Source organism: Guillardia theta (genome assembly GCF_000315625.1).
Source record: "Guillardia theta CCMP2712 unplaced genomic scaffold GUITHscaffold_195, whole genome shotgun sequence".
Classification (NCBI taxonomy): Eukaryota; class Cryptophyceae; order Pyrenomonadales; family Geminigeraceae; genus Guillardia; species Guillardia theta.
In genome coordinates this window covers 21,588-47,317 of record NW_005434481.1, presented here as the reverse complement: position 1 = coordinate 47,317, position 25,730 = coordinate 21,588, and the positions used below count along the sequence as shown (strand labels likewise).

The following is a 25,730-nucleotide window of genomic DNA, read 5'->3' as shown; positions in this document are numbered from 1 at the left end:
TACTATATGCAGACTAAACCGTACTCGCAGGTGACAACTCATGAGCTTGAACAACATGGGCTCAAGGATCGAAGACTCGACCCCAGACGACTGGAACGAAAAGTTGTTGGGCTCGGAAGCCTTGAGTGATGAGAGATCGATTATCTTTCCGCTATCTTCGGGAGACGAGCTCGCATGGAGCCAGGGCTTCTCCGATAGCTACCCCGACACCTGCCTTCTTTTGGCCGACATGATCCCAGACGACTTGCACGAAAAGTTGTTGGGCTCGGAAGCCTTGAACATGATCCCAGACGACTTGCACGAAACGTTGTTGGGCTCGGAAGCCTTGAGTGACAAGAGATCGATTATCTTTCCGCTATCTTCGAGAGACCAGATGGAGACAGTGCTGGGCAAGGTAGAGAACAAAATTCGCAGTGAGAGCATGTCAGAGAGGCTCCCCTCCGACTGCTCTGCCCTATCCAACACCAACTGGAAGGATTTCAAGACCAAGGCGCTCGCATGGAGCCAGGGCTTCTCCGATAGCTACCCCGACACCTGCCATCTCTCCGGGAATCTTGGCAGTGTCAAGCTGCTCTCGGACTCCATCGTCTACCGTATGATTACTGACCGAAAAACAGACTCGGCCGCGCGGGCATATAAACGGCAACGAAGAGGAAGCACTCGGAAATGAGCCCGTCATCCGCCGAGGACAAGACAGACGGTGTATCGAGTGTATAAATCATAAAGCATTTCATACCGGCAAAATATGACCACGCGCCTGTGCAAGCTGAGTGAGAGGCAACATACAGCCCCTCTAATCTACTCCTGCCAGCACCCGTTCGTGCGTGCCCTGCAGATCTTCTGTAAGCAACACGACCGCGGGCGGAGTCCCATGGGAGACACTGCTCAAGATCGCCTCCGCTCAGGCCAATGATGGCCATGAGGTCAGCGTGGCCCCTGTCATGATCTTCGGGGCCGCTCCCGTGCAGCCCGGTATAGACCTCGTCGTCAAGACCGCCCGGCTCCCCAGGGATCTGGCGGTGAAACTCAAGCCACAACACAGAGAATCAGCTCTGCGTGAGGAAACTTCCGTGCTCTTCATGCTAGGAGACGATCGTCCTGTGGAGGGCACAAACACAGGTGAACTGGAGCTGTTGAGTCTGGTGACCCCGACAGGCAGAGAACGAGATTGAGATGGGGGTGGAGGTGGAAATATCAGGGAAGGTGATGCTCCCGCATTTCTAGCACAAGAGCTGCGAAACTTGAAAGGCTTTTCAGGACTTGCTTCTGTCTTGTGTACATCCTCACCTCTCAAATGACACCTCCAACTTCAAGCCACAGCGGAAAGTTATGACATCGGATCTTCTGAAATTTGTTGTGAATCCACTGCTCATTGAAGCAACGTGGCGATAGATGAATCCATTCTTCTCCCTACACTTTTACCCTTGCTGTGCCACTCCCTTCCCCTCCCCTCCCCTCCCCCTTTTCCTACTACCTCTTCGTCTACCTGCTCCTGTATTCTCAGTGATGAAATTGGCGTGTAGCCCCTCGAGTCCTACACGCCTTTTTGAAAAGCCCCATGATTCGTGCGTCGGGCAGTCCGAGATCGGAAGGCCCGAGGGCACCCCTTTCAGACTCACGGAACTGACAAATAGGAAGGGGTCGGTTATAGGAGGGAAGGGGTAATGGACAGAGATTTCTTAAGTGAGCCCATATGATACAAAGAGCATGTCAGCCCCTCTTCTCCTGCAGTTGTGCCTGGCAAAGAAGTCAACTCAGGGGTAAACTGAGCCATGGGCCCCTTCTCTATACCTACCCATATGAACTTAGTGCCACACTTATGAAATGAAAGACCCCCAAGGCTCACCAAAGAGTACCTGCCACACAAAGGTAGACAGGCACAGTGGAAAAAATCGAGCCCAAGGCACGAGCCTGCTGATCGAACTCTCTTTGGATCAATTATAGGGTCATATATATCGCCGATTTAGTTATTGATCCACTCGATAAATACATCACCTATACCCCCATGCCTTTCCCATCATTATTGCCCTGCAGTGAAAATCAGCAAGTCAAAGGCTCACCGGTTGGACCCACCCCCGTTTTTACTTCCCTTGCTGACACAGCTCCCTAGACTACAGGAGTACCCCTCCTCTAACACTACACGGAGCACACTACCCCCTTCATTATCAACATGATCCAATGAGGACCCCCTCTTCTTCATCCGTACCCACTCTTTAGCATAGAGGTAATCCTGACACCCCTCAACCAAAATCACCACCCCTTCTTTCAAATCGAAAAATGGGGTACTACATCTCTTAAAACCAAGACACTTTCAATACTAACCGGTGCCTTTGCACACTACCACTGAACATCATGACCCCTAGTGATCTTCAGTCAGCACCGGTCCTGCTCTTTGTTTCCCCTACCTTCCCACTGTTTGACTACCCCACCCCACCTGGTCGTAAATGATACTTGGTATGTTCGTAAAAGATACTTGGCTATTTAAATCTCATTCTTTTTCGTTCCTTTTTTCGATATTTTCCATGAAATTTCAAAATCTCTGTAACATTTTCAAGGACGAATTTTGCAGCAGCCCTTGGCAATAAATATTTATACTTATAATGGTTATTGATAAGCTTACTAGTATTATTAATATCTGGTGGTCATCGGTTGTTGACCGCAATCAAAACATACGGGAGAGGTAGGGGTGGTCAATTCGGGTTGACCGAACCTAGGTGGGGCTCATACAGGGGTGGGTGAATAGTTAAGTTCTAATCGTGAACATTCTGATGATATTTCAAATTTAGTAAGTTATATATCTACGCTCCAAATATTGGATGAAATTCTGGGTGGCATCTACCCCTTATGGTCAGTTCACTTAATTCCTTCTATACCCACCCCCAACGTATCCAATCAACTTGCAAGACATTTCTTTCCTACCCTACCCCCCCCCTCATAAGTGAGCACCCGTGCTACATCCTTCGAAGTTTTATCACCACCCCACCCCTCATTTACTATCAGTGAACACCCACCAATCTACTAAAGTCCATTCCTTGCCAATGGACCCTACCCCCTATACCCCATCGCTCTGCGCCATGACCCTTAGCACCTCCCTTCCCACTCCTTCAACCGCGTCCTCATCTGCTCCTTTCCTCCATTGGCTCTTCCTGCTTCCTCGCTCGCTCCTTGAAGCTTCTTGCCCACCCCTCCTGCATCTCGTTTCCTTCCCGCCCTTCTCCTCCTCCCTTCTCCTGCAGCAGTCGCTTCCTTCATATTCTAGTGATCTAGAGTCTCGATACACACAACATATGGCGGAATCACCAATGTCCTCCACGTCCTCTACGTCCTCTGTCGACTTCGAAGAAGTGCCGTTGCCGGACAGGCTCGGCTGGAAAACTTGCAAGGCCGGCTATGCAAGGAAAGTAGCCATGACCAAGGAGGTCTGTGACGCCTTCAGGAATGCTTTGGAGATGAACTTCTCCGAGTATGCCGAGAGCGTCGATGCTAGCGCGCGATGGGAGTTCAAGAGGTTGGACAAGAAAGGTTAGGGAGAGGAGAGGAGAGTTCACTGCTGTTTTCTTACTGTGCACCAGATGAAGGAGTTCTCCCGGTCGACACCTTGTTTGAGGGTCTGAGACATAGAATGAGCCAAGACGAGCTGGCGGATCTGTTCGACAACATGCACACTGGCAGCGGGGTAGTCAGTCTGGAAGAATTTCTGGCAGCGAAGATGCGATGCGTGTCTTTGTGAACGAGTGAGAGGCATCGAAGACATGTCAATGAGACGCGCGATTATTCTTGAAGATCGATTCTTTCAGTTGTAAGTTAGTAGCCACCAATCAACTCTCGAGTGATGAATGTTGTACAATAAAACACAACCTGTGAAACGTGATTATGAAATAAATAAGCTTTGCAATAGAAACTTGGTCTCCATTATCGTCAAGAGACGTCATAGTTGAAACGAAAGGAGGGCTGCGTTGTAGAAGTAACAAACAGAACAAGCTTACCAGATTTTGATCGGAAGAGATTATCCGATGGATGTAATTCCATCCTGCAACTGACGGCTGCAGTGATCTCATACTAGCAGACGCTCAGTGCGATTGCAATTATGCTGCTCCATGAGTAGATGGCGTTGCAAACATTCATGGTGAGGGAGTTCACCAACTTTAAGTGATGACGATTAGGTTTGTAGACACAGGAGACACTCTGTTGAGTTGGAATGAAGTCATGAACAACGACGATAAAGATGCTGATTCTTGCATAACTATTTCAATTTGTCTCAATTCGTCTTGTGTTGAATATGATACTTGATCTCGATGCAACTTCTGCCAGTCCCCCTTATCTCACCTCAAATCATCTCACTCAACTTACCCAACTCAAACTAACCTTGCATTTCGGCCGTAAGGCTTAAATCAAAGTGCTCCATGCCATCTTTTCTCTACTATGCTGCATTTGCTTGCAATAAATCGCTGTTATGTTCTCCAAGGCTCCAACATCTCGTTATCGGAGAGTGAAGTAGGCAAACATGCTCTTATCAAGCTTGTTCGCCTCGAAACTGATTTGACAACAAGAGAACTGCAACAGCTCAACTCTATCTGAGTTGAACAATGAGACTGACAACAGAATGGCAAGGAGAACTGACGAGACATGCCCATGCGCAATCAAAATCTTTACTTGCAGCGAACAGCAGGAAAGCTGAGGGCGGCCAATCGCCAGCCCGAAAGGAGCACTACCTGTTGAACTACAACGATAGCCAATCTAGTTGTACAGATCATCATCATCTGCTGCAGCGTCGTTGCCAGCCGCCTGGCCGCTTCCGCCACCAGCACTGTCACTAAACTTGAAGGTACTGCCAAAGCCTCTCTCCTGCTGCAGCTTCTGCGAGAACATATCGTACTTGCGGATGTCAGCGTCGGACACAGAGCGACGAGCGAAGCGCATGGCTTCTTCGAAGTGGCTCTTAGTGATCTCAGGCACGGGATCAATGTCTTCCTCCATGACGTCTTCACCACGAGCCTCCAGCTCCTTCTTGTAACGGATGGTCTTCTCGATAGACTCCCTAATGGCGTACTTGCAAGCACGCTGGCAGATCTCAGTCAAATCTGCTCCACTGAACTTCTCTGTGGCCTGTTTAAACATCAGACGCACAAAAAAATGAAAAGCGCTTCGCATACCCGTGCAATTTCATCAATGCTGATATCCTTGGCAAGTGGAGACTTGCGTAGGCAAGCCTTCAAGATGTCCACACGAGATGCATAATCTGGAAGTGGTATGTACACAAGCTGGTCCAAACGTCCAGGTCTCATCAAGGCAGGGTCGATGATATCAGGACGGTTCGTAGCTCCGATGATGAAGACATTCTTCTTCTCGCCGACGCCATCAATCTCCGTCAGAAGCTGGTTCATCACCCTGTCTCCAGCTCCACCAGCATCTCCACCGGAGCTTCCTCGGGCTCTAGCAATAGAGTCCAACTCGTCAAAGAAGAGCACGCAAGGAGCAGATTGGCGAGCTTTGTCGAACACTTCGCGAACATTCGCTTCCGACTCACCAAACCACATGGTAAGGAGCTCTGGACCCTTGATGGAAATGAAGTTGGATTGGCACTCATTTGCAATTGCCTTAGCAAGAAGGGTCTTGCCACAACCAGGGGGACCATAGAACAACACACCGCGTGAAGGATTCATGCCAAACTTCGCAAATTGCTCAGGATACATAACCGGGTATTGAACAGTTTCTTGCAGCTCCCGCTTGGTAGCTTCCAAACCACCAATGTCGTCCCAAGTCACGTTGGGAACTTCAACAACTGTCTCACGGAGAGCTGATGGATTCGTGCTTCCCAACGCGGTCCTGAAGTGATCATTGGAGACAGCCATGGATTCAAGAACCTCAGCATCGATAGTTTCATCCTCAAGGTCGATGACGTCCATCTTCTCACGAATGCATTGAAGTGCTGCTTCTGTGCACAAGGCAGCAAGATCTGCACCAACGTATCCATGGGTCTCACGAGCAACTTGCTCGAGGTTCACGTCATCTGACAACTTCATGTTCTTCGTATGGATTCTCAAGACCTCCATACGTCCAGTCTCATCTGGGACACCGATGTCGACTTCGCGATCGAACCTTCCAAATCTACGGAGAGCGGGGTCGATGCTAAGAATAAATCAAGTCAGATCGTGCATGCTTTTCGTTGAGTCGCAAAGATATAGCACCTGTTGGGACGGTTGGTGGCCGCCATGACAATGATGTGAGAACGTGCTTTCAAGCCATCCATCAAAGTAAGAAGCTGCGAAACAATGCGTCGCTCAACTTCTCCATTGACCTTGTCACGCTTGGGTGCAATGCTATCAATCTCATCAATGAAAATGATTGAGGGGGCGTTCTTCTCAGCCTGCAAAGAAAAACATAACTCTCAACGATCTTGAAACAATTGTCGTCCATACCTCTGCAAAAGCCTTGCGGAGATTATCCTCAGATTCACCAGCCATCTTGGACATGATCTCCGGGCCATTGATGAGGAAGAAGAAAGCACCGGTCTCATTTGCCACAGCACGGGCAATGAGAGTCTTGCCCGACCCAGGAGGTCCATACATCAGAAGTCCCTTTGGCGGTTTGATTCCCAGACTTTTGAACAGCTGAGGGTGTCTGAGGGGGAGCTCAACCAACTCACGAATCTGTGCGAGCTGCTTTCGCACGCCACCGATATCGTCGTAACCAACGTCATCTAAGCGTTCTTCGTCTTCACGCTTGATTGGTTCTCCCTCACAAAAGATGACAGTGTCTGGGGCAACAATGCAGTAGTCGCCAGGATCAGTTTCGACGACCTTAAACTCAACTGCCCTCATGCCACCACGGACAAGAAAAAGATCATCCTTGCGGACAGGGCGATAAGCCTCGAGAAAATAAGGCTTCAAGAAAGTCTACAAGCATGTCAGCCATTCAGACGTGAAATTATTTCCCGCATACCTCGAAGAGATTTCCAGTAACACCCTCAATCGTGTCATCGATAGGAAGAACGTGGATCCTCTTGCCGTATCTGACATCGGGACAAGCTTGCACAACAACGATGTCTCCCAAGCGTACACGAAGATTCTTCCTGACAACTTTGTTCATGCGGATCTTTGCCTCTTCGCAATCGTCGTCGGCCAGCACAATACAGACTGTGTCACGTCGCTTCTTACCCTTGAGGAGCACGGTGTCTCCACGAAACAACTGAAGTTCCTCCATGGTCTTCAGGTTGAGAGACACGACACTGTTGTCGTCATTGATAGCATCGTCTACAATGAGGCGATTCGGGTTCTTTTTCTTCAAGACTTTCTTTTCCTCTCTGCGATCAACGAGATTAAGATTCAAAACAAAACATGGTAAAAATTACCCGCCAGCTGCCGCCATTTTGTTCCTGAACAAAACAAAACAAGCATCAGCAACGCTTCACTTTGACATAACGATACGATGTTTCAATTGAAAATAGCTCGAGAAGCATCAAGAATTCATCGGCATTTTTACATTCTAAAGCTTCATGTGGCAGCAAACACATTTTTGATCAGACCAGACGAGACATACATTTCCAGGAACAATGCACTTTGCATAAGTCAAATGATAGAATCACAACGAAAAGATAATCAAACGAGACCTCTTGGAGATGGTAACGTACAAAGACAATGATACATGAATGTTCGATAAACAATTCGATGGTTTCCCATCGCAAAGGGAACCAAGGGATAGGGTCACTTAGAGAGGAAAGAGAAACAAATTGTGATACAGGAATGCAGGAGGGCATGCTGCAGGAATATGAAGATGAGGGAGGAAAAATATGAGGCATGCACAACATGCATCAGCAAGAACAAAGAAATTTTGATCCTTCGACTCTGCATAGTGACAGGTTGACGAAGGACAGGGTGTCCCCCTGGCTAGCAGCTCCACAGCTCCATCTACCCCACCCTCAAAAATCTCAACAACTGAGCTAGAAAATAGGGGTGAGATCTGTTTGGTGCTGCGCGTTAGGAGGGGGTGTTTTTGAGAAGGGTGGGGGTGGGTATTTGTAAGATTTTGACTTGAGAACCGCCTCTACCTCTAGTGCAATGGAGGGGTACATTCAAATTGAGCTTGAATGTGTGTAGGGGTGGGTAAAGAAATCGGGGTGATTGTGCTTGGGGTACAGCCTGTTCTGGAACGACAGCCGTACCTATCCCAAGTCCTGGGAAATGTACTAGAAAGGAGGGGTACTTGTAACCAGAAAACCTTCCAAGGAAAAAAAGCCGGATCGGACCGGACTGTCACCGGGCCGGGCCCAGTGCCCGATCGGATCGGATCGGACCGGCGCACGGCGTACCAACCCGGTGACCCATGACCCGGCGGGCCCGGGCCCAGGCCCGGGCCCCGATGGGCACTAGTGGCCGGGCCTAGTAGCGCCGTTTGAGTAGCGTCATGATGATCGGACCGGCGGGGCCACGGCGCCGGCGGCCGCCGCCGGGGCGATCCACTTTGCCAAACTTAAGCTTGAACGGACTCAGCCGGGAGCACAAGTTTGGCAAGTCAAGTTGTTAGACTTGTAGGCTGTGCCAACTCCGTGACTTCAAGTCAAGCAGATATCACATCAATCTCAATGGTAACAAGACCTGACTCAGTGAGTTTTTGCTCAAGGCATTGAGGAGCACATGAGAGCCTTCATAGACTGTATGCTAGAATGTGAAACACACCGTCTAGGCTGAGCACCCACACGCTAGGTCGCCCGCGGCCCGGGGAAGGAGTCTCCTCTTCGTCTCTGCACTACATTCAAGTTGCCTCCGAGGCTTGAAACACGCCGAGTAAGTCGTCTTGGTTTACAGGAGAGTTTTTGTTAACTTGGCTCAGTGGGGCTATCATTATCTGACTGGCACCGTCGGCTGGCCGCCGCATCATGTATCGGATCCATCAAAACCTCCGGGTGGGCGCATGAAAGCCTCTGAGTGACGCGGCCAGGCTCCGACCGCCGCCGGCCACCGGAGTCGGATACGGTTCCACCGTGAGCCGCCAGTCGGCAGGCAACCGGTTGAACCTTCAAGCCAAGCGGGGGCCGGCCTCCGCCGTTTGGTAACAAGTGGGCAGCAGACTTAAAGCTTCAAGAATCATGTGTTTCCTTCACTGTGAGGCTTCATATTGGCACGTTTCATCAAGGAGATCAGGGAAATTGCAGCAGTACATCGCAATGACTCCCTGAGGTGCGCAACTTAGGAGATGTGAACGGTCGGAGAGACTTCGAACTCAAGTAAGCACAAGCCAAGTCAAGTTGTATGAGCGTAATGCACGTTGGGCTACCGTCTCACATTATGACACTGGCACGTTGGGCTACCGTCTCACATTATGACACTGTTGAGTCAAGTACAACGTGAAAGTGATCAACTAGTTTGCCTTTCAACCTCTCAGTACACACTACCCGGGCCCTGCGAGTGAAGAGTCTATTCCACAACACGTCAATCTCATCAGGCTGATCATCTTCCCAGACTCTTGGTGACCAGCCGCCGCTCCTTGTCGGATCTTTGCCTCGCCTGCCATACGCCTCCCCCGCTCTCCCTTGCTAATGCCGGTGAGCTCACGCGATATCAATACCCGCTACCTCTGCCTGCCTCCCTTCCTGCCCTCGCTTCCATCCGTACTCCTCCAGCGCACCGCTGCCCGTGATTTGACCTATCCGAAAGGCCTCGAGACTTTCTCGCGGCACCATGAACACCACCCTCACCTTCCATCCAGCTGCTGGGATGCCAAGCCCCGTGAGAGCCTCTGCGAAGAAAGCCAGCTTGAAAGCGTGGACGTTTGCCTCTGTCACCTGCACAAACTCTACTAACTTCCCGCGAGGCTCTACTATGATAGCGTCGTAGCCTCCTTGAAGGGGGTTGACGGGCTTCAAGCAAGTTCTCTCTGCAGGAAGCGTTTGCATGCCTCCCTTTGCATCAAAGGTGATGACTGGACATCCCTCCCATTGCGTGAGCTCTTGAGATCCCCGATACCTCAGGCTCAGCCCGTACTTGATCTTCTTGAAAAAGAAAAGCTCGAAAAGATGGCCCCTTGTAGTCGGATTGCTTGCCCCATACTTTGAGAAAAGCCTCGTCAACGTGTCTAGTTCTACCGCTTCTGCAAGCTTCGTCGCGACATACTTGCTCACAGGCATCCAGTTCGATTCCCCGTTGTACTCGAAGCACGCAATCAAGCGGTTTACAGTCTGCGGTGATGAGTCGCCTATGTTGCCATTGAAGATGATTTCTAGGTTTGGACAGAATCTCAAAGCCGTATCCAGCCTCTGTTTCACCAATGATGCGGGCGTCTCGAACATGTACCGACATGAGCCGCCAGCCAGGTAGTATTTCAGCTTGATCTTCTCTCGTTCAGACCTGTTCCTCTTCCATGTCTTCAAGCCCATGCTCGCCGCACTTTCGTCCTCCTCCAGCATGCATGCTACACCCTGATAGAAATCGTCCCACTCCACTGCTTCCAGGTACTCACTCTCCGTCCAAGATACAACGGTGTGCTCTTGGAGATTCACCCGATTGTCAGCTTCATCGTTTGTCTTTCCTCGAGAAGACATCGATGTCGTTACTACAACCCGCCGATTCTCTCGATCAGCTAGCAGCCATTTCCTACATGCGTCCAAGAAGTCTACGTGATGTGATTCATGCCTCAAGAACCCGTCCAGGACCACAAGACCCTTCTTGTAGTCCTGCCATTCTTCCAGCATTCTGTTGATTCCTTCCCACGAGGAGCGCTTTGGAATGCTGCACGATCTCCTCTTATCGCCGAGGATTTGGATGCAATCAACGTTGTCGGATGCATTCAGCCTGATGAGCGTTACGCTCCATTCCCTCATGTCAAGAGACAAGCAGAAGGCTAGCGTCGTCGTCGTCTTCCCCGTTCCCGGCGGGCCTTGGATCCAGCCAAAAGCTCGCTTCTCCACCACCTTCTCCCTCAGGAAACAATGCTGATTCTTGAAAGCTTCCCGGCAGTAGAGAAGAAGCTCTCCGTCTCTTTGTAGGTAGGATGCATCGAGACGAAAGTACTTGTGGTCGTTGCAAAAGCCCGTCCGATCCAGTCTTGCATCTGACTCGATCCAAGCAATCGGTGGCACATGGGATCCGGTGCTCTGTCTCAAAAGGATAAGTTTTTCTTCTCCAAGCTGCGTCAGACGTGCTCCAAGCTGCTCGTGTCTCCTGACAAGGGCAGCCTTCATCGTGGGATCCTGTTCATGTCTGATCTGATCCAGTACATCCCGGATGTTTTGTTCCACAAGCTGTATCTTTCCTTCTACCCCCCTTATTTTAGCTTCTACATGCTCGATCTTTTCTTCTACCCCCTTGATATCTGTTCCTACAGGCTTGACATATCCTTCTCCTTCCTGCTCGGCAGACTGGTTACTGACATTCATCCCAGAGTAGCACACCCGGCGCCTCTTGCTCGCCTCGTTGTTCCCTTCCGGCGATGACTCGCATATCTCCCCCCCTCCCGAGATATCACCTCGTCCTCCCTCCCTAGCGCCCATAGCCCTCGCCCCTCGCCCTCTTGCTTCTCTCTGCGGGCTGCGCGTCTTGACCTCAGCAAGCGGGTCCTTGTCAGCCTTGCCGACCTGCTCTGCCATACAGCGCACCGAGCAGTACCCACGAATATACGGCACTCGGTAGGGGTCATCAGTGGGGGTACTAAAGAAAAACCTTTCACCAATGGTGCGCCTCGAGGGTCGACGGAGAAGTGTGGACTTGAAGCTGGGTAGCGACATGTATGTTACAAGTAAAGGAGCGAAGAATGTTCGTATGATCAGAACGTGTAAGAAGACTAAAAGCTTACAGATCCATAGCTTACAGATCCTTACCACGTCGAAGCACTGTCGAGCTAGGCCACCTTGCAAGCAGGCACCAGGCACGATGAGAGTGCAAATCTGACGCAATAAAGGGCTATCAGAATGAAGCCTGGTATTCACGTTTGAAACTGACTTGCTGGGGTACCCAGGGCGCTCAATCTAAGCTCAATCATTCTGCTGGAAAGGACTGCTGGAAAGGACGGGTCTTGTGAAACAAACTGACAGGGGCTGAATATCCGTGCTGGGTTACAGAAGAAGAAACGGGCGAGCCTGGATGGAGTACAAGCAGCCTCCTCGTGTGCGTCGGAGGACGGGGTTCTCCTCCCGACTGGGTCTCCAACATCGATGTCGCTACTACAACCCGCCGATTCTCTCGATCAGCTAGCAGCCATTTCCTACATGCGTCCAAGAAGTCTACGTGATGTGATTCATGCCTCAAGAACCCGTCCAGGACCACAAAACCCTTCTTGTAGTCCTGCCATTCTTCCAGCATTCTGTTGATTCCTTCCCACGAGGAGCGCTTTGGAATGCTGCACGATCTCCTCTTACCGTCCACGATTTGGATGCAATCAACGTTGTCGGATGCATTCAGCCTGATGAGCGTTACGCTCCATTCCCTCATGTCAAGAGACAAGCAGAAGGCTAGCGTCGTCGTCGTCTTCCCCGTTCCCGGCGGGCCTTGGATCCAGCCAAAAGCTCGCTTCTCCACCACTTTCTGGTTGCAGTGTTCGATTATGACATGCACCGTTGTGGTGGTCAATCGTCTCCTTCTATAGTTGCTCTCGCAGGCACAAGGAACGATGAGAGTGCAAATCTGACGCAATAAAGGGCTATCAGAATGAAGCCTCGTACTCGTGTTCGAAACTGACTTGCTGGGGTACCCAGGGTCAATCTAAGCTTCATCATTCTGCTGGAAAGGACGAGTCTTGAGCAACAAAATGACAGTTGCTGGATATCTGTAGATGGGTTACAGGAAAAGAACGGGTGAGTTTCATGGAGTACAACCGGTTGAAAGCAGCCTCCTCGTGTGCGTTGGAGGGGAGGAGAATGAACGATTACCGACCTGCATGGAGTAGACCTGACGATTGTCGGCCGCCAGTACTACCATGGTCCTTGGTGTTCATTTCGTTATCGATCTTCACTGCGTCCTCCTTAAGCAGGCGAAAGTCAAGGGAAGTTGGCCGAGTCCTGAAGCCGCTGAGCGTTACCCATTGATTTCACCACCGTTGGCAGAGCAGTAATGTGCAAGCGCAAGCCGTTGATGAATCAATTGCAGACCAAGTCAGGAAGAGAACCCCGTAACCAAAAAGCTGACGCCGCGTCTTCCTGCGCTGCTTGATCGAAAGCATCCGAGGCTATCATCAGATGAATTCAAGAGCGTTGACGGGGAGTCTTTGCTGGCAGCCACGATTGCTCTGAAGCGGCGTTGGAATAATCTTTCCACTTCACGAGGTACTGCAGTCCACAACCACGCTTCAAGGCTTGCGCTTGGCGAGAACTTCTCTTCAACTTCGTACTCGAGTCCAGAGAAGCCATCGAAGTTCACATGCAAGCCGCTCGCGACGCCATGGATCTCATCGCTCAGGCCGCTACATACACCGAGCAGCAGGCTCGACCAGCGTCGTCGCCCTCACTCATTCCAAGTCAGCGATCAGCCTTGGCTGACAACAACCAACATTACTCTCCAAGATCAGACTACAACAGCCAAGCTCCAGCCCAAGTCCATCGCACCGCTCAAGATCTCCGAATTTGTTTCAAACTTGTTTACCAGCAGCTTACGGAATGCAGATCCTGCGACGAGAAATACAGTCAATGTAGATTAACAGGTCGTCTTGGAGATCGAAGTGACGACGAAGTTCGCCTTGAATGCGAGTACTTTGGCTGAATAATTTCATGCAAGTTTGAGAGAGAGTTGTATTGAGATGAGTCATGGTGTCGAACACTCTGTCAATGCGAGAAGATAAGCAAGATCATGGTCGTCTCGAAGCTGTTGCTCTTGCTTCACAGTACCGACGCTGTCTCCATACTGGCAACTGATGTGCACCTGGGTTTACTGAAAGTTAAGTTAAAGATCAGTACGAGGTACCGAGGCTTGCTCTGCAGTGGCCCGGGGGCGGCCCCGGGCCACCGGCCGGCGCCCGGGGTCCTACTTTACTCAAAGTCCTGTCCGTTGGTTAGTACCATATCCATAAACTTTTTTTTTAAACATGCAAACCTTTAGACTCTCTCACATAAAGACCTGTCAGCAGATATATCTGATCGGTGTGTTCTTCCGACCCAGTCTCGACACTTCTGGAGGTTTCCATCTGCGAAAGGACGGATCAGATTTTTGAAGACCACCCCCTTCCCCCTACTACATGATTCGATTATCGGAGGTGGGGGGGTACTGTTAGATAGAGATTGGAGGAGATCAGATTTCCTTTGCACCAAATAAGGATCGTGACTAGTAACGTGACCGACGCTTGTCCGTCTCCTTGAACGTGTTTTACACACATTCAAGAGATGCGAATTTCGATTCTTTGGAATCACATTGAAACGAAGACTCCTGACTGTACCCAGAAACATATCGTTTCGGATCTTGCCACTCTACGAGATCTGCTGACCGGAGATCAGATCTTGTGTGTACCATATTCCAATTCATGATGTCAGCTCTCCTTTGAAACAACTGCGTTTGAGATCTTGATTAAAAAAAAACGTGTCTCCAACGACCCCATATATGACCCCAGTGCTTATGTGTTTCCCTTTCCGACCCTGACTACTTCAATTGGGACCAAACTTTACCCGGATACTGCTTAAGCACGCTCACAGGTGAAATCAATCGGGTGCCCGGCTCTTGTATTTCTACTTGTAGAGAATCACACAAACAGCGACCCTTATCCTTGTCATGCAAGCCTCGTTACAAGAGTGCTCTAGTTTACCACATTTCCCCTTGTTCCTCAAGATTTAGCTAAGATCTGGCCAAAATCTTGGGCGGAATTGGAAGAGGGGGTGGGTAGGTGGGGGCGCATAGTAAGGAGGGGTGGTTTTTGGGTCAGCAAAGATCTCGACCTTTAAGATTCCAAACGATTGGTATCTCATGGCAGCCTCCTCCTACAAATTCGTGTTATAAGTCATGTTTTTCGTGATTGCTATAAAGCTCTTATAATAACCGAAGCGATGCAAATTCAGAGTTTTTGGTCGTTTATAAGTAGTTATATATCAACCCCATTGTCCCCCATCGTCAGCTACAATCACAGTACACTACCCTACCAACTCAATTTCATCAAGGCATCCGGCTCAAATGTCATTTTTCAAAGATCTTATGAAATATTCAAACACTGAGGACAAAAGAAATGAAAATCTCGTAATCTATGTCACAAATCTCACGATTTTGGGGTCTTCCGATCGAAGTAAAGGCATCATGTGGGGTGGGTGGTTGAGGAGAAAAAGCGGTCTACTTGCTTCTAGCCCAGAAAGTGCATTCCTTCGAATGAGGGGGTCCTTGGGGTTAGGGTGGGGTAGCATTGAGCGCCAGTTCTATCCAGGAGGGGTACCGGTCTCGATAGCGAGCGGCATCATTACCAGGACCCATCTATAATACATCAAAAGTACCTGGTGGTGTCCCTGACACTAAGGTACCCACCCTTCAAAGGCCATTTAGAACTACCCTCACCCCAGTGAAAATCTCACACCATGTCACACCAACCCCATCCTCCAATTTCAAGCCATGGAACCCCCATGGTTAGACCACCCCCTGTCACGGACTCGTGCGCTGTGGTTGAGATACCCCCACCCCTAAACCGATGGTCTCTTCACAAACCCACCATATATTTTAATGGAAAATTGCTATGCAATGATGGGGTAGTAGAAACTGTTTCACCACCTACCTTGAGTTGAGCTTCTTTCTGCTGATGTGACCTACCCCATCCTAAAACGCACTACCCATATCTGTTCAGGAGAGCGAAGGGTACTTGGTAGTTGAAAATACGAAGAGGGTGGGGTGGTCTACCCCCCCCTTTCCCTTCCTGTTGTCTCCTTCCTCTCCCCGTGCTTACAATCCCTTCCATTCCCCGTTTCCTCCATCACCTTCGCTGCTCAACCCCCTACACGCCCTTCTCCTACGCTTCCCCTCCCCCCCTCTCCCCTCTTCTCTTCTCGAACACATTTCATTCAACCTATTCCTCCACTGTCACCCTTGTCTTCAGCTCTATCCGTGTCGCTGATTTCATTTTGATTCGATTTTTTTTGCTCTCGCCTTTTCAGGCAGCTTTGTCCTCGACTATTCTTGCACCATGGAAACAATTTTTCCTCAGAGCGTAAACTTTGGCTGGGAAAACTCAGCGTATTCAGCTGAGAGACCGTTCCAGCCAGCTGCAATTGAAACTATGGAGAACTACAACGGTGCCATCGACTTCGAAACTGGAGTCTCTACACTGGTTGTTGGCCTGACAGCACCTCATAAGATCTTTCGCGTTAGTCAGGAGTGGCTCGATCTCTTCAAGCTTTCACGAGAGGAAGTCGCGGGAAGAAGCTTGAAGCTGATTCAGGGGCCTGCTACAGACGTACGAAAAGTGAGCATGCTCATTCAAGCCGCATTGATGGGGAAGGAGTCCAAGGCTGCGATTACTATGTACACCAGCTCCGGAAACTATCTTGTGCTCACTGTCAACTCCAAGCCAATCCTGGAGAACAACGAGCCTGTCGCTTGCTCGCTCACCATGAAACCTGCAGACGTGGTATACAGCAAGGCCGCCATGGCTGACGACGGGATGGCTAAGGTTGTTTTGGGCATCTCTCAACCGTTTCACGTTGAGTACGTCAGTTCAGCATTTACATACCTCTATGGTATCTCCGACCATCAGATCAGAGGGCGCACGTTGAGAATGATTCAAGGACCAAGGACAGATCTTTCCGTGTGGGCCAGCCTGTTTAATGAAGCTCAATATGGAACAAGCCAGTTCGGCAGCATGTTTACCTCAACGATCGACTGTACTGAGGTCTTCTGCGACGTTCAGGTTTATCCGGTTGTCAATGGAATGGGGGTTATTACGCACATGATGGCAATCTTCAATCCTGCCTACGATAAATGTGAATGGTCGCAACCGCAAGAAGTGCCGGCAGAAATGCCTTACATGCGTAATACCGGTGATTTGGTGCACATGAATACTGCAATGCCGCCTGCTCCCCAGGAGATGTTCGAGAGCAAGCCACAGATGTTTTCGTTTGCTCCCAATGTTGTTCCCTACACAGACAATTTGCTCCCTTCTAACTCCATGATGATGGGCATGGAGAATTTGGTTCCAGACATGCACGGAATGTCTCTCAACTTCAACTCGATGGAGTCTGCCAGCAATGGTGCCGTCTCTACAGTGATCCCAAGAAGGAAAGCCGGGCAGCAGATGAAGGACTCGACCGGGCCTGTCTGCATTACCTTGGAGATCCTCGACATGTACTCCGACACTTCGCTCACTGAGGCTGCTAAGCGTCTCGGGATCTCTTCGACGGCTATGAAGAAGGCTTGTCGCAAGTTGGGAGTCAGCCGGTGGCCCTACAAGAAGAACCCCGAGGTCGGCATGCCCGGCCACTACGACGATGCCTACGTGCGCAAGATTCATAGGAAGTATGCAGCCAAGAAAGCCAAGGATGATGCCAGCAAGACCTCGAGCCCGCACTCCCCGGGATCGCCAGAGCCCGTGACTTGTGCTTCAAGGCCCGCTGATGCTGAAGCGAATGTGATGGGGGATGTGAAACTAGATGTGTCGAATGATTGGATGAGGAGAGGGCAGGACTTCTTCTTTGAGGATGCTGCCAGAAAGGAGCAGCGCTTTGATGATGGATGGATGCAAGTAGAAAATCCGTTCTGGTTGTAAGATGTGAAATAGAAATAATAAATTGCTGTTAAAATGAAGATGGTATCCGCTCCAATGTTTCTTCTCCTGTCTGAAGACCAACACCAAACGTTGATGAATTCGAATATTCGGCATAGAGATGATTGCCATGCCAATCTCATCCCAACAAACCTTGGAATTGGTTAAATCGGCAAACTAAGCAGAATCTGTTGGAAGAGAGAAACGGAGACAAAGCGACACGGCGACGGACGGCAACAGCAGAAAAGGAAAGTTGAAGCAGAAGGAACGGGAACGGACAGGAAAAGAAGATGAGTCAGTATAAATGTATTCATAAATTATCAAAGCTTGAAGACATTTCAGATACAGCTTCTCTTCAAGATATTATGAAGATGATGGGGATAGAGCTGATGTTGTTGATAACCATGCGAAAATCTTACGGTCATTGTGTCTTGGAAAGGCAAGAGGAAGGCGGAGAAACCTCTCGAGGTATGCAAAATCTTCATCTTCGTCTTCTGCTGCTCCGCGAGGCTCGAGCAGCGCTGGCTTCCTTGCTCTGAAGGCAGATCAGACAGCGGACGAGGAGCAAAGAGCTTTACCTCTTTGCTTGACTTGGACTCCGAGCTGTCGTCTTTGCCTGCCTTGTCCTTCTGCAAATTAAAGTCAAGGAGCACGCGGTCCTCGAGTCATCCCGTACCTTGACTGCATCCTCCTTCTCCTCCTCCTCCTCCTTTGACTCCTGCAGGACTCAATGAGCCTGAGCTACTTCCTCCCCGCCTCCAACACCTCTTGAGCATTCGCAGGATCTTCATCGTTGCTGGCTTCCTTTGTCTCCCTCTTTGCGCGCTTCGACTCTTTACTTTCCTTGCTCTCCTCCGCTCTCTTCGTCTTGCTGGGTCTCTTGCTGGCAGGTTTGGCCTCCTCTCCTGCCTCCTCCTTGTCGTTCTTCTCAGACGTCACGTCCTCCATGGGCTCCGACTTTTCCTGCTGTTGCAGTCAAACGACGTATGCATCATGGTAGCCGCTACCTCTTCCTGTGCTTCACTTGCTGCCTTGCTCACGGCGCTCTCATGCTGTCCAGCCTTCACGAGCTGATCAAGGCCTCCCTCTTCCTCGGCCTCAGCTTCGTTTTCTGCATCGCCTTCGCCTTCGCCTTCTTCATCTGCTCCATTTCACGTGATGAGATAAACGCACGGGCGACGACGACTCACCCTCCCTCTCTCCTGTCTCCTGCTCCTCATCTTCCTCGTTCTCATCATCCTGCAAACGCATCAGTCCAGCACTCCTTTACCTTACGAACCATCGCACCTCCTCCTCCTCTTCTGCTCTCTGAGCCGCCTGACCAAGTCATCAGAACAGCCGCAGCTAAAAGGTTTTGCTCACCTCGAGCTCGGCGAGTCGCGCAGCCTCAGCGGCAGCTTCTTCAGGGATCTTCTTCAGACGCTCTTCCTGCCATGCCGCAACTTTCTTGGCTCGCCTGCAGGGGAAGGAGGGGGATCAGTCGACAGCCTTGACCCATCACGATCGACCTCGAGGTCGAGTAGTAGGAGGCGTCCCTGGAGAATTTTCGTCGGTACTGACACTCGTTGGTCATCTGCACCAAGTCAACGAGTCGCTCGCATGCTCCCAGCCCTACCGGCCCGAACGAGACGCGGCTGTCGCTGCACTTGATCTCCATGCAGCTTGTGGGGGGTCAGATACGGGAGCGAGAAGCAAAGGTGGAGTCACCCAATGCGGACAAACTTCTCCTCTTCTTTCCCGTACTTGTCGAGACACTTATTCAGGCTTCGGGTCAGGAACGGACGCTTGTCGACAGCATCTGAATCAGCTATTGTAGACAAGAGATCGTCAATCCAGTCCTCTCGTTTCCTTTCGTTGCTATCATGACAAAATCAGCCCTCGACGCTCAACAACTGCTGTAAGTTACCGGGTGTCAGCTTTGCCGCCTTCCTTCACGTCTAGCAGCGCGATTGTTAGTTTCTCATCCTTGGTGCTGTAAAAGAAAGCGAAGCAGCCCTGCTTCCTCGTCAGCTCTCCCCTCTCACTGCTTGTCTCTTTCACCTCTTCTCCGCTCAGACAGGACGCGTTTCCGAGGTAGTCGAGCGGGCTGATGTCCTGAGATTGAGATGTCAGCTGGGCCGAGCGGGAGCACGAGATTCGAGCACCTCCCAGTTCTCAGCGTCAGTGCGGAGACACTCGTACTCCATGAGAGCAAGGTGCCGCGCGCCTGTCTGGGTGCTCGACTCCGAGGTGATGGACTGGACCTGACCGAGAAGCTTCTCCACGACCTGAGGGAGGATGAGAGAGCGACACGAAGCACGAAGACGCTCGAGTAGACAACAAGAGGGGATAGGAGTGTTACCTTCTCAAGCGTGTAAAGCTCATAGGAATTAGTTCCAAGGAGCATCCGGCAATCATCTTCGAACTGATACACAGCAAGTTACCGTGCCTCATTTCTCATTTCTCCGCATGCCTTTGAGGTATCGATGGCTTCCTCCACCAGCTGGATCAGCATATTCATGAACTTCTTGTAGATCGCTTCAGCGCTCTTGCTGCCCTCCTGCTCAGCACATGGTGCATCTGATGATCTGTGAGGAGCCGGCGAGGCACGGGGTCAGCGAGTCTCTTACCGGTTTCGGCTGTTTGGCTTCCTGATTTTGGCTCTTGATCCCTGTTGATCTCTACCTCCTCCTCGCGCTGTTGAGAGTCAAACCTCGACTGTAACCACCAAAAGAATCACCTTGGACATCTCGTTGGCGAGATTTTTTGCTTTCAGCAAGCGCTGCAAGCCATTCAAAATTGATGGATCACGTTCAGGTCTCAAGGCAGACCTCGTAAAGTTTTTGATACAAGCGAAAGAATACATAACAGGACAGATTTCCGTAGAATACGTGAACTCCGCTGTTGTTTCATTCGTGTCAGAAGAAGCCAGGTAAAAAGCATCATCATGATTTTGATGACGCAGAACACAAGAGAGAAGTAGAGTTCGCATATGAGTTGCAACGGGTGGGTATAAATTCATCCAACAACAAAGACAACCTTTGAGCCTTGGGATATGAAGAGAACATGATGTCATCAACTTGTCCATTCTGTTGATTGCACTTAATCGTAATGTCACAACCTGGTATACCTCACTTTTTCTTCAGCATAAGTCTTGAGAGGCAGAAACTCTGTCGAAAGACTAACGAGATGCTGTTAGCTTACAGGAACTTTCATATCTGTGTGCACCTGTGAACTGACTGCCAGATGTCATGGTCCTCATCTTCTGACTCCTCCTCCGTTTCTTCTTCTTCATCTTCATCCTCAGCATCTTTGACTTTCTCAACCTGCTCCCTGTTTGTCTTGGCAACTTCTTCGCCTTCATCCGTATCGTCACCAACCGTTTTGGTTTCTGTCGATTCTTTCTCGTCGTCATTCATTTCCTTCATCTCTTCGTCTTCGTCTTTCGCTTCTTCATCTTCTTTGGAAAGACTACGATTCCTGAGGTTCAGGAAATCCTTGTCTTTGTCTTGATCCGACTTTCTTTCCTTCTTCGTCGTCATCCTCGCGCGAGCCCGAACGTCGTCAATGCATCGCTTCTTCAGGCCCAGGAACACGTGAAGGAAGATGTGGAAGAATTTGCGAACTCGCGCCTCGGCTCCTTCCATCAACTTGTTTGCCGCACTCTTGCCGACAACTTCGAGGATATCTTGATGAATGTCTTTCCTTCCAAGGGAGAAAACAAGGTAAGGAGACTCCTCCTTGCTTGAACCAACTTCCTGACTCTGCTTGATCTCTCCCAAGAAGCTCTTCGCGCTCAATCCCTTCTTGTCAATTTGTTTGAAGTAGAAACTGGAAAGAAGGTCATTGGGGCAATGTATACATGCAAGTGTCCCACCTCCTATGGTCCAAAGATTTATAATAGTTGTCCTTGTAGACCTCTCGCCAGATGCGGTTCATGTCCCTAGCAATAGTTTCAGAGCAACTCGGAGCAGACAGCGAAATGAATCGGGTCCACCTCCTGGCTTTCCTCCATTCTTCATCCTTCTGTTTCAAACGTGGAAGGACGACACTGAGAGCCACACGGGGAGCGCGTTTGACATGCTCAGTAATTTCTTGCCCATGGTCGCCGTAAACTCGCTCGATCGCCTTGTAGTGAATGGCCTAGAGCATTTCTTAAACGGGCTGACAATGTTAAGGATTTGGTGTTCACCTTTAGCGATGAAATGTTGATCTTAGCTGATCGACTTCTGTCCTTGTCGCACTCCTGGACGCTCTAGTCACTTCACATTCCATTTCAGGGAGCGAGGTGACCTCCAGCAGAGGCTCCATCGCCCTGATGGCTGACGCGTTGGTCTCGATAAGCATGTCGAGCTCGAACCTATCGTCCTCGCATTTGAAGAGCGACTCCTAGACGCACGTCAGACGTTCACGGCACCATACTTCCAGCACCAACAACCTCATACTGATTCTTTCTGTAATGTGTAAAGCTATAATCTTCTGAACCAGAAGGCACGGAGACCCATTCATCGTTTAGCACCTAGGCGGTTCACATTTGACACGTAAGATTGATAGCAAGAAGACTTCGGCATCAGGCAAATGGGCAAAAGGAGCAGCACTTGACATACCTCATCGCAAAGCTCCGTACGTCCCGCACAAGTCGGCAATGGATAATCGGCCGGCAGACATTTGTAGCTTGTGCCCATGGAAGCACAGTTGCTGAAATCAATCTCGCTGATCGGTACGTTCGTCTTGTACTTGTTGTTAGGCCCATCTCGAATCCCCAAGTAATGCTTGAGCTCCTCAAAGCACTCACGAAAACCAGGGCCTGCAACGAAAAGATCAGGATGAGAGCCGTACGACAGGTGGCATGAAAGTTAGCACACCTCCCATCAGATCTTCCAGCAGTGTGATCAGCTCATTCGCCGTCAGAACGTCTTGAACGTACAAACTCAAACACTTGAGAAAGTCAGTGTAGCAATTCGGAGCCTGCATCATCCTAAGCTTGAGAAAAACGATAGAAAGATACGAGTTGCACCTGCGTGGACAACTTCTTCTTGATTTTTTCAAGCAAAGCAGCCTCCTTCGTATTTTCCGGCATTGGCTCTGGCTTTTTCTCAGCGGGCTTCTTGTTCGATGACTTTGCCTGACAAAATTTTCAGCAGCAGACCAGCATATTGGTGATTTTACCGTGGATGAATTGGTAGCAGATTGCGAGGAATCCTTGAAGCAAAAGCGTCAGAACATCAAGTTTCATGCGAACGTATCACACATTTTGCCCTTGAGCTTGGTTGTTGGAGGCAGAAGACTGGTTTGCCAAGGTTGATACTCCGGCTGTAAATTGCCCCATCATGTTCGCGCTCTGCCAATCACAGGTTTCACCGACTGCCTATCACGGTCAGAAGCACTGCTCGTGACACCTGCTGAGTTGGATGTGAGGCAGACAGCTGCCCTGGCTGGGTTGCAGAAGGCTGGGACGAGGGCATAGTCAAGCACAAGACCATGCCGAGGAAGTCCATTCACCTTCGGTTTCTTCATTGCTTTCGAAGGCATGGCTGCACCGGAGACGCCGGATGGTTTGTTAGCAGAAGGATCCGGAAGAAAGTTTCCAAATTCTCCCAGCAAATCTTCGTGCCCAGCGAATAACTCTGCAACTTGCTCTTTGACCTGGCATCATGCGCTCAACACAAGCGAGCGATCGATACAAGTCATACCTGTGCGATTGCATACCCTTCATCCTTGTATCGTTGCAAAATCTGGAGGAATTGCTGATAGACATTGGGCTGATTGGCAAATCTTGCTTTGATCTTGGAGACATAAGAATAAGCATGATCGAATTCAGGCGCAGCTTTCTTATTCTGAGCTGCTGGTGTCGCAAGTTTCTTTGGAGGCTGCACTACAGGAGGTTGCTGCTGTAAATCGTCATCAACCTGAAGTATGAATATCTAAGAACCTGTGCAGGAGCCGGTCGTACTTCGATCTTATACCCTGCAGGAAGGAATGTATTGAAGCCCAAAATGAGACTCTGGTGAATCATTCACTGGACTAGGATTAAAACAAGATGTAGCAAGCCAACCTGATGGCCATGAAACAACTTCGAAACCCTCTCTATCACCCGCTGGGTATCAATAGCATGAGATTTGAAGTCTTTCATGATGTCAAGAAATTTGTTGTAGATTTCTGGATTGTCCCCAAACTGCTTCTTCACTTGATTGAGATAGTCGAGAGCATCAGTCTCCTTCAACTTTTGCATTGTTATTACAAGGGAGACCAAGACAAAATCAAAACCTGTTTCTTCTGCTCGTTCTGTGATTTCGAATTGCCTTGGCTCACCTACACCACTGCGTCAACAAGCCAAACCAATACGCACGCAAAATTTACCCGGACATGAAAATTTGGTCCTGCAGACATGGAAATCGTTGAATTCTTCAAAGAAGAGGTTAGGACTCAATCTTGACCAATCATGCATATAACAATCACCAAGCTCTGTGAAGTCTGTGCTGGCAATTGCACAGAAGGTTGTGGCATTGATAGATTCAGCGCACTTGTAGCACTTGTATTTGTTTGTGTTGTGGTAATTGGCTTTAGCGTCGAGAGCCCTTGAGACTGAAGCGCCGCTGTCTGCAGTCCAGAGTTTGCAGTTTGAACCTGCGAGCAAACCATCACCTTCCATGCAGAGAATCGTATGCAATAAGTCAACCACTTGCGCAAGAGGCTGGAGGGGTGTCTGAAGGGGACCACTTTGACTGGCAAGCAAAGAAGTTCCTATGGACGCCTGAGGAAGGGCATGGGACCCCAGCAACAAGGATCCAGGGAGCGGCTGTGAAGAAGTTTGCGGCAAATTTCCTCCAGCAGCAAGTCCGCCGGAGTGCATCACAGGCTTCACACCAGGCAAAGGACTGGCAATGTTGGAGGCCTGGAGTCCCGGGAGGGTTGACTGAAGGGGTTTAGACAAGGCCTGCCAAGCACTCAGCTGACATCCGTGCTAGCAGGAGCAATGACCTGGCTCTGTCCCTGCGGAAGAGGCTTTGACTGATTTCCTGGAAAGGAAATTCCCATCATGGTTGTAGACATTGGTGGAAGAGCAGGCGCAGGCAAATGCTCGTGTGAGGCGAGCCCACTAACGCCACCCTGTTTGGGAAACTTTGGATCCGACATGGCACCACTCAGACCTTCTGAAATGTTTTTGTTGGTGTTTCCATCACCACCCTGCATTTCCATGCTTGTGCGTGTACACGGAGGCAACCAGGTTCACACCTACATGAGAGGATAAGCAACAGAATCCAAGAGTCGGAGCATTACTATATGGCTTGATCTGAATCCTGATTTTCTGCCAGACAGAAAAATCAAAACAGACGTTACAAAGCGAATGGGACTCGGTTTCGAAGAAGGAAGAGAAAGGTCACCTTAGGATCGCAAATTAGCAGGATAGCAATATCTCGCTTTTACAGCAGCCATCATCATGAACATCCAAATTCAATCTTAGGATCAGTCTGCAGTGTAAAGAATTAATTTCGACTGGCGTGAATATGATATGAATGAACAAGTCCATGAAAAACAATCTTTCAACCAACAACACGGCATGGGAGTGGCACATCACAAATTCACTGTTTCTTCAGGTCTCGCAGTGTATATAAATAGGGCAGTGTGAGAATTCAAGGTCAACCATCTAGACAGCAAGATCGCTTCTATGCCTGTATCATCATGACCTGTTTTTATCCGCACAATCGTGCATATTAGTCATTGCACTGTGAATAGATCAGGTTACAACTATTCCCTAGTAAATTTCAATCTGGCTAACACGACTCACAAAACATCTTGTAGTTCATTGCCTATGGTCAAAACGATAAATCCTCAAGTAGTCATGTCTGTCAGATAGATCCCGGAATTTCAGACCATGTGGATTCTGACACAGCTCTTACGAATTCCAGTGCAATTACGATCAAAGCAACTATAAGGCAGGTTTTCTTGCAGGCTTGGCCATGAGATTTGGGGTGGGGTTGATCTTGGTTCTTTCAACTATGTCTTGCGTGTCGCCTGCTTCCTTGTTTCTCACGTTTTCATTCTCGTCTTCCCCACCAATCCACCCTCGCATCCCGCCATTGGATCCCTGTGACCCTACCCTA

The 25,730-nt window shown here is 49.7% G+C and overlaps 8 protein-coding genes across 8 annotated transcripts; 3 read left to right on the top strand and 5 right to left on the bottom strand.

The window, feature by feature from the left end:
- Positions 1 to 55: 55 nt before the first annotated feature.
- Positions 56 to 1,550, top strand: GUITHDRAFT_148177 (hypothetical protein; the record flags this gene model as incomplete). The annotated part of the gene is made up of 5 exons (XM_005820005.1): positions 56 to 586; positions 618 to 700; positions 836 to 1,119; positions 1,160 to 1,203; positions 1,524 to 1,550. The coding sequence occupies 5 exons, from the start codon at positions 56 to 58 to the stop codon at positions 1,548 to 1,550; spliced, it is 969 nt and encodes a 322-aa protein (XP_005820062.1).
- A 1,585-nt stretch (positions 1,551 to 3,135) lies between these two features.
- GUITHDRAFT_166557 (hypothetical protein) lies at positions 3,136 to 3,870 on the top strand. The gene is made up of 2 exons (XM_005820004.1): positions 3,136 to 3,522; positions 3,573 to 3,870. The coding sequence occupies exons 1-2, from the start codon at positions 3,288 to 3,290 to the stop codon at positions 3,728 to 3,730; spliced, it is 393 nt and encodes a 130-aa protein (XP_005820061.1). The 5' UTR covers positions 3,136 to 3,287; the 3' UTR covers positions 3,731 to 3,870.
- Positions 3,871 to 4,634: 764 nt separating this feature from the next.
- On the bottom strand, positions 4,635 to 7,386 carry CDC48 (CDC48-like protein). The gene is made up of 6 exons (XM_005820003.1): positions 7,352 to 7,386; positions 6,943 to 7,303; positions 6,420 to 6,896; positions 6,189 to 6,367; positions 5,154 to 6,129; positions 4,635 to 5,106 (listed from the first exon to the last, which is right to left on the bottom strand). The coding sequence occupies exons 1-6, from the start codon at positions 7,366 to 7,368 to the stop codon at positions 4,738 to 4,740; spliced, it is 2,379 nt and encodes a 792-aa protein (XP_005820060.1). The 5' UTR covers positions 7,369 to 7,386; the 3' UTR covers positions 4,635 to 4,737.
- A 2,161-nt stretch (positions 7,387 to 9,547) lies between these two features.
- GUITHDRAFT_120739 (hypothetical protein) lies at positions 9,548 to 11,581 on the bottom strand (the record flags this gene model as incomplete). The annotated part of the gene is made up of 1 exon (XM_005820002.1): positions 9,548 to 11,581. One exon carries the CDS (start codon positions 11,579 to 11,581, stop codon positions 9,548 to 9,550), a length of 2,034 nt encoding a protein of 677 aa, XP_005820059.1.
- A 388-nt stretch (positions 11,582 to 11,969) lies between these two features.
- On the bottom strand, positions 11,970 to 12,422 carry GUITHDRAFT_120738 (hypothetical protein; the record flags this gene model as incomplete). The annotated part of the gene is made up of 1 exon (XM_005820001.1): positions 11,970 to 12,422. The coding sequence occupies one exon, from the start codon at positions 12,420 to 12,422 to the stop codon at positions 11,970 to 11,972; it is 453 nt and encodes a 150-aa protein (XP_005820058.1).
- Positions 12,423 to 12,902: 480 nt separating this feature from the next.
- On the bottom strand, positions 12,903 to 13,364 carry GUITHDRAFT_156162 (hypothetical protein). The gene has a single exon (XM_005820000.1). The coding sequence runs from the start codon at positions 13,334 to 13,336 to the stop codon at positions 13,172 to 13,174; it is 165 nt and encodes a 54-aa protein (XP_005820057.1). The 5' UTR covers positions 13,337 to 13,364; the 3' UTR covers positions 12,903 to 13,171.
- Positions 13,365 to 15,852: 2,488 nt separating this feature from the next.
- GUITHDRAFT_166555 (hypothetical protein) lies at positions 15,853 to 17,685 on the top strand. Its single transcript, XM_005819999.1, has 2 exons — positions 15,853 to 17,228; positions 17,490 to 17,685. The coding sequence occupies exons 1-2, from the start codon at positions 16,072 to 16,074 to the stop codon at positions 17,647 to 17,649; spliced, it is 1,317 nt and encodes a 438-aa protein (XP_005820056.1). The 5' UTR covers positions 15,853 to 16,071; the 3' UTR covers positions 17,650 to 17,685.
- A 3,743-nt stretch (positions 17,686 to 21,428) lies between these two features.
- GUITHDRAFT_81778 (hypothetical protein) lies at positions 21,429 to 23,857 on the bottom strand (the record flags this gene model as incomplete). Its single annotated transcript, XM_005819998.1, has 12 exons — positions 21,429 to 21,456; positions 21,503 to 21,568; positions 21,623 to 21,768; positions 21,818 to 21,880; positions 21,919 to 22,014; positions 22,064 to 22,144; positions 22,233 to 22,403; positions 22,489 to 22,660; positions 22,991 to 23,271; positions 23,319 to 23,486; positions 23,579 to 23,629; positions 23,681 to 23,857. Coding segments are annotated over 12 exons (1,500 nt in total), but the record flags the coding sequence as incomplete, so codon positions are not given.
- Positions 23,858 to 25,730: the final 1,873 nt, after the last annotated feature.

Bases quoted from the DNA above. Each gene is read 5' to 3' on its own strand.
- CDC48 (XM_005820003.1), bottom strand. The intron at 6,368-6,419 runs GTATGGACGACA...TTTTCTTTGCAG, and splicing joins TCCGCAAGGCTTTTGCAGAG to GCTGAGAAGAACGCCCCCTC. The intron at 6,130-6,188 runs GTGCTATATCTT...ATTTATTCTTAG, and splicing joins GCCACCAACCGTCCCAACAG to CATCGACCCCGCTCTCCGTA.
- GUITHDRAFT_166557 (XM_005820004.1), top strand. From the start codon at position 3,288: ATGGCGGAATCACCAATGTCCTCCACGTCCTCTACGTCCTCTGTCGAC. The intron at 3,523-3,572 runs GTTAGGGAGAGG...ACTGTGCACCAG, and splicing joins CAAGAGGTTGGACAAGAAAG to ATGAAGGAGTTCTCCCGGTC.
- GUITHDRAFT_166555 (XM_005819999.1), top strand. From the start codon at position 16,072: ATGGAAACAATTTTTCCTCAGAGCGTAAACTTTGGCTGGGAAAACTCA. The intron at 17,229-17,489 runs GTACTCCGACAC...TTGTGCTTCAAG, and splicing joins ACCTTGGAGATCCTCGACAT to GCCCGCTGATGCTGAAGCGA.
- GUITHDRAFT_156162 (XM_005820000.1), bottom strand. From the start codon at position 13,336: ATGGCTTCTCTGGACTCGAGTACGAAGTTGAAGAGAAGTTCTCGCCAA.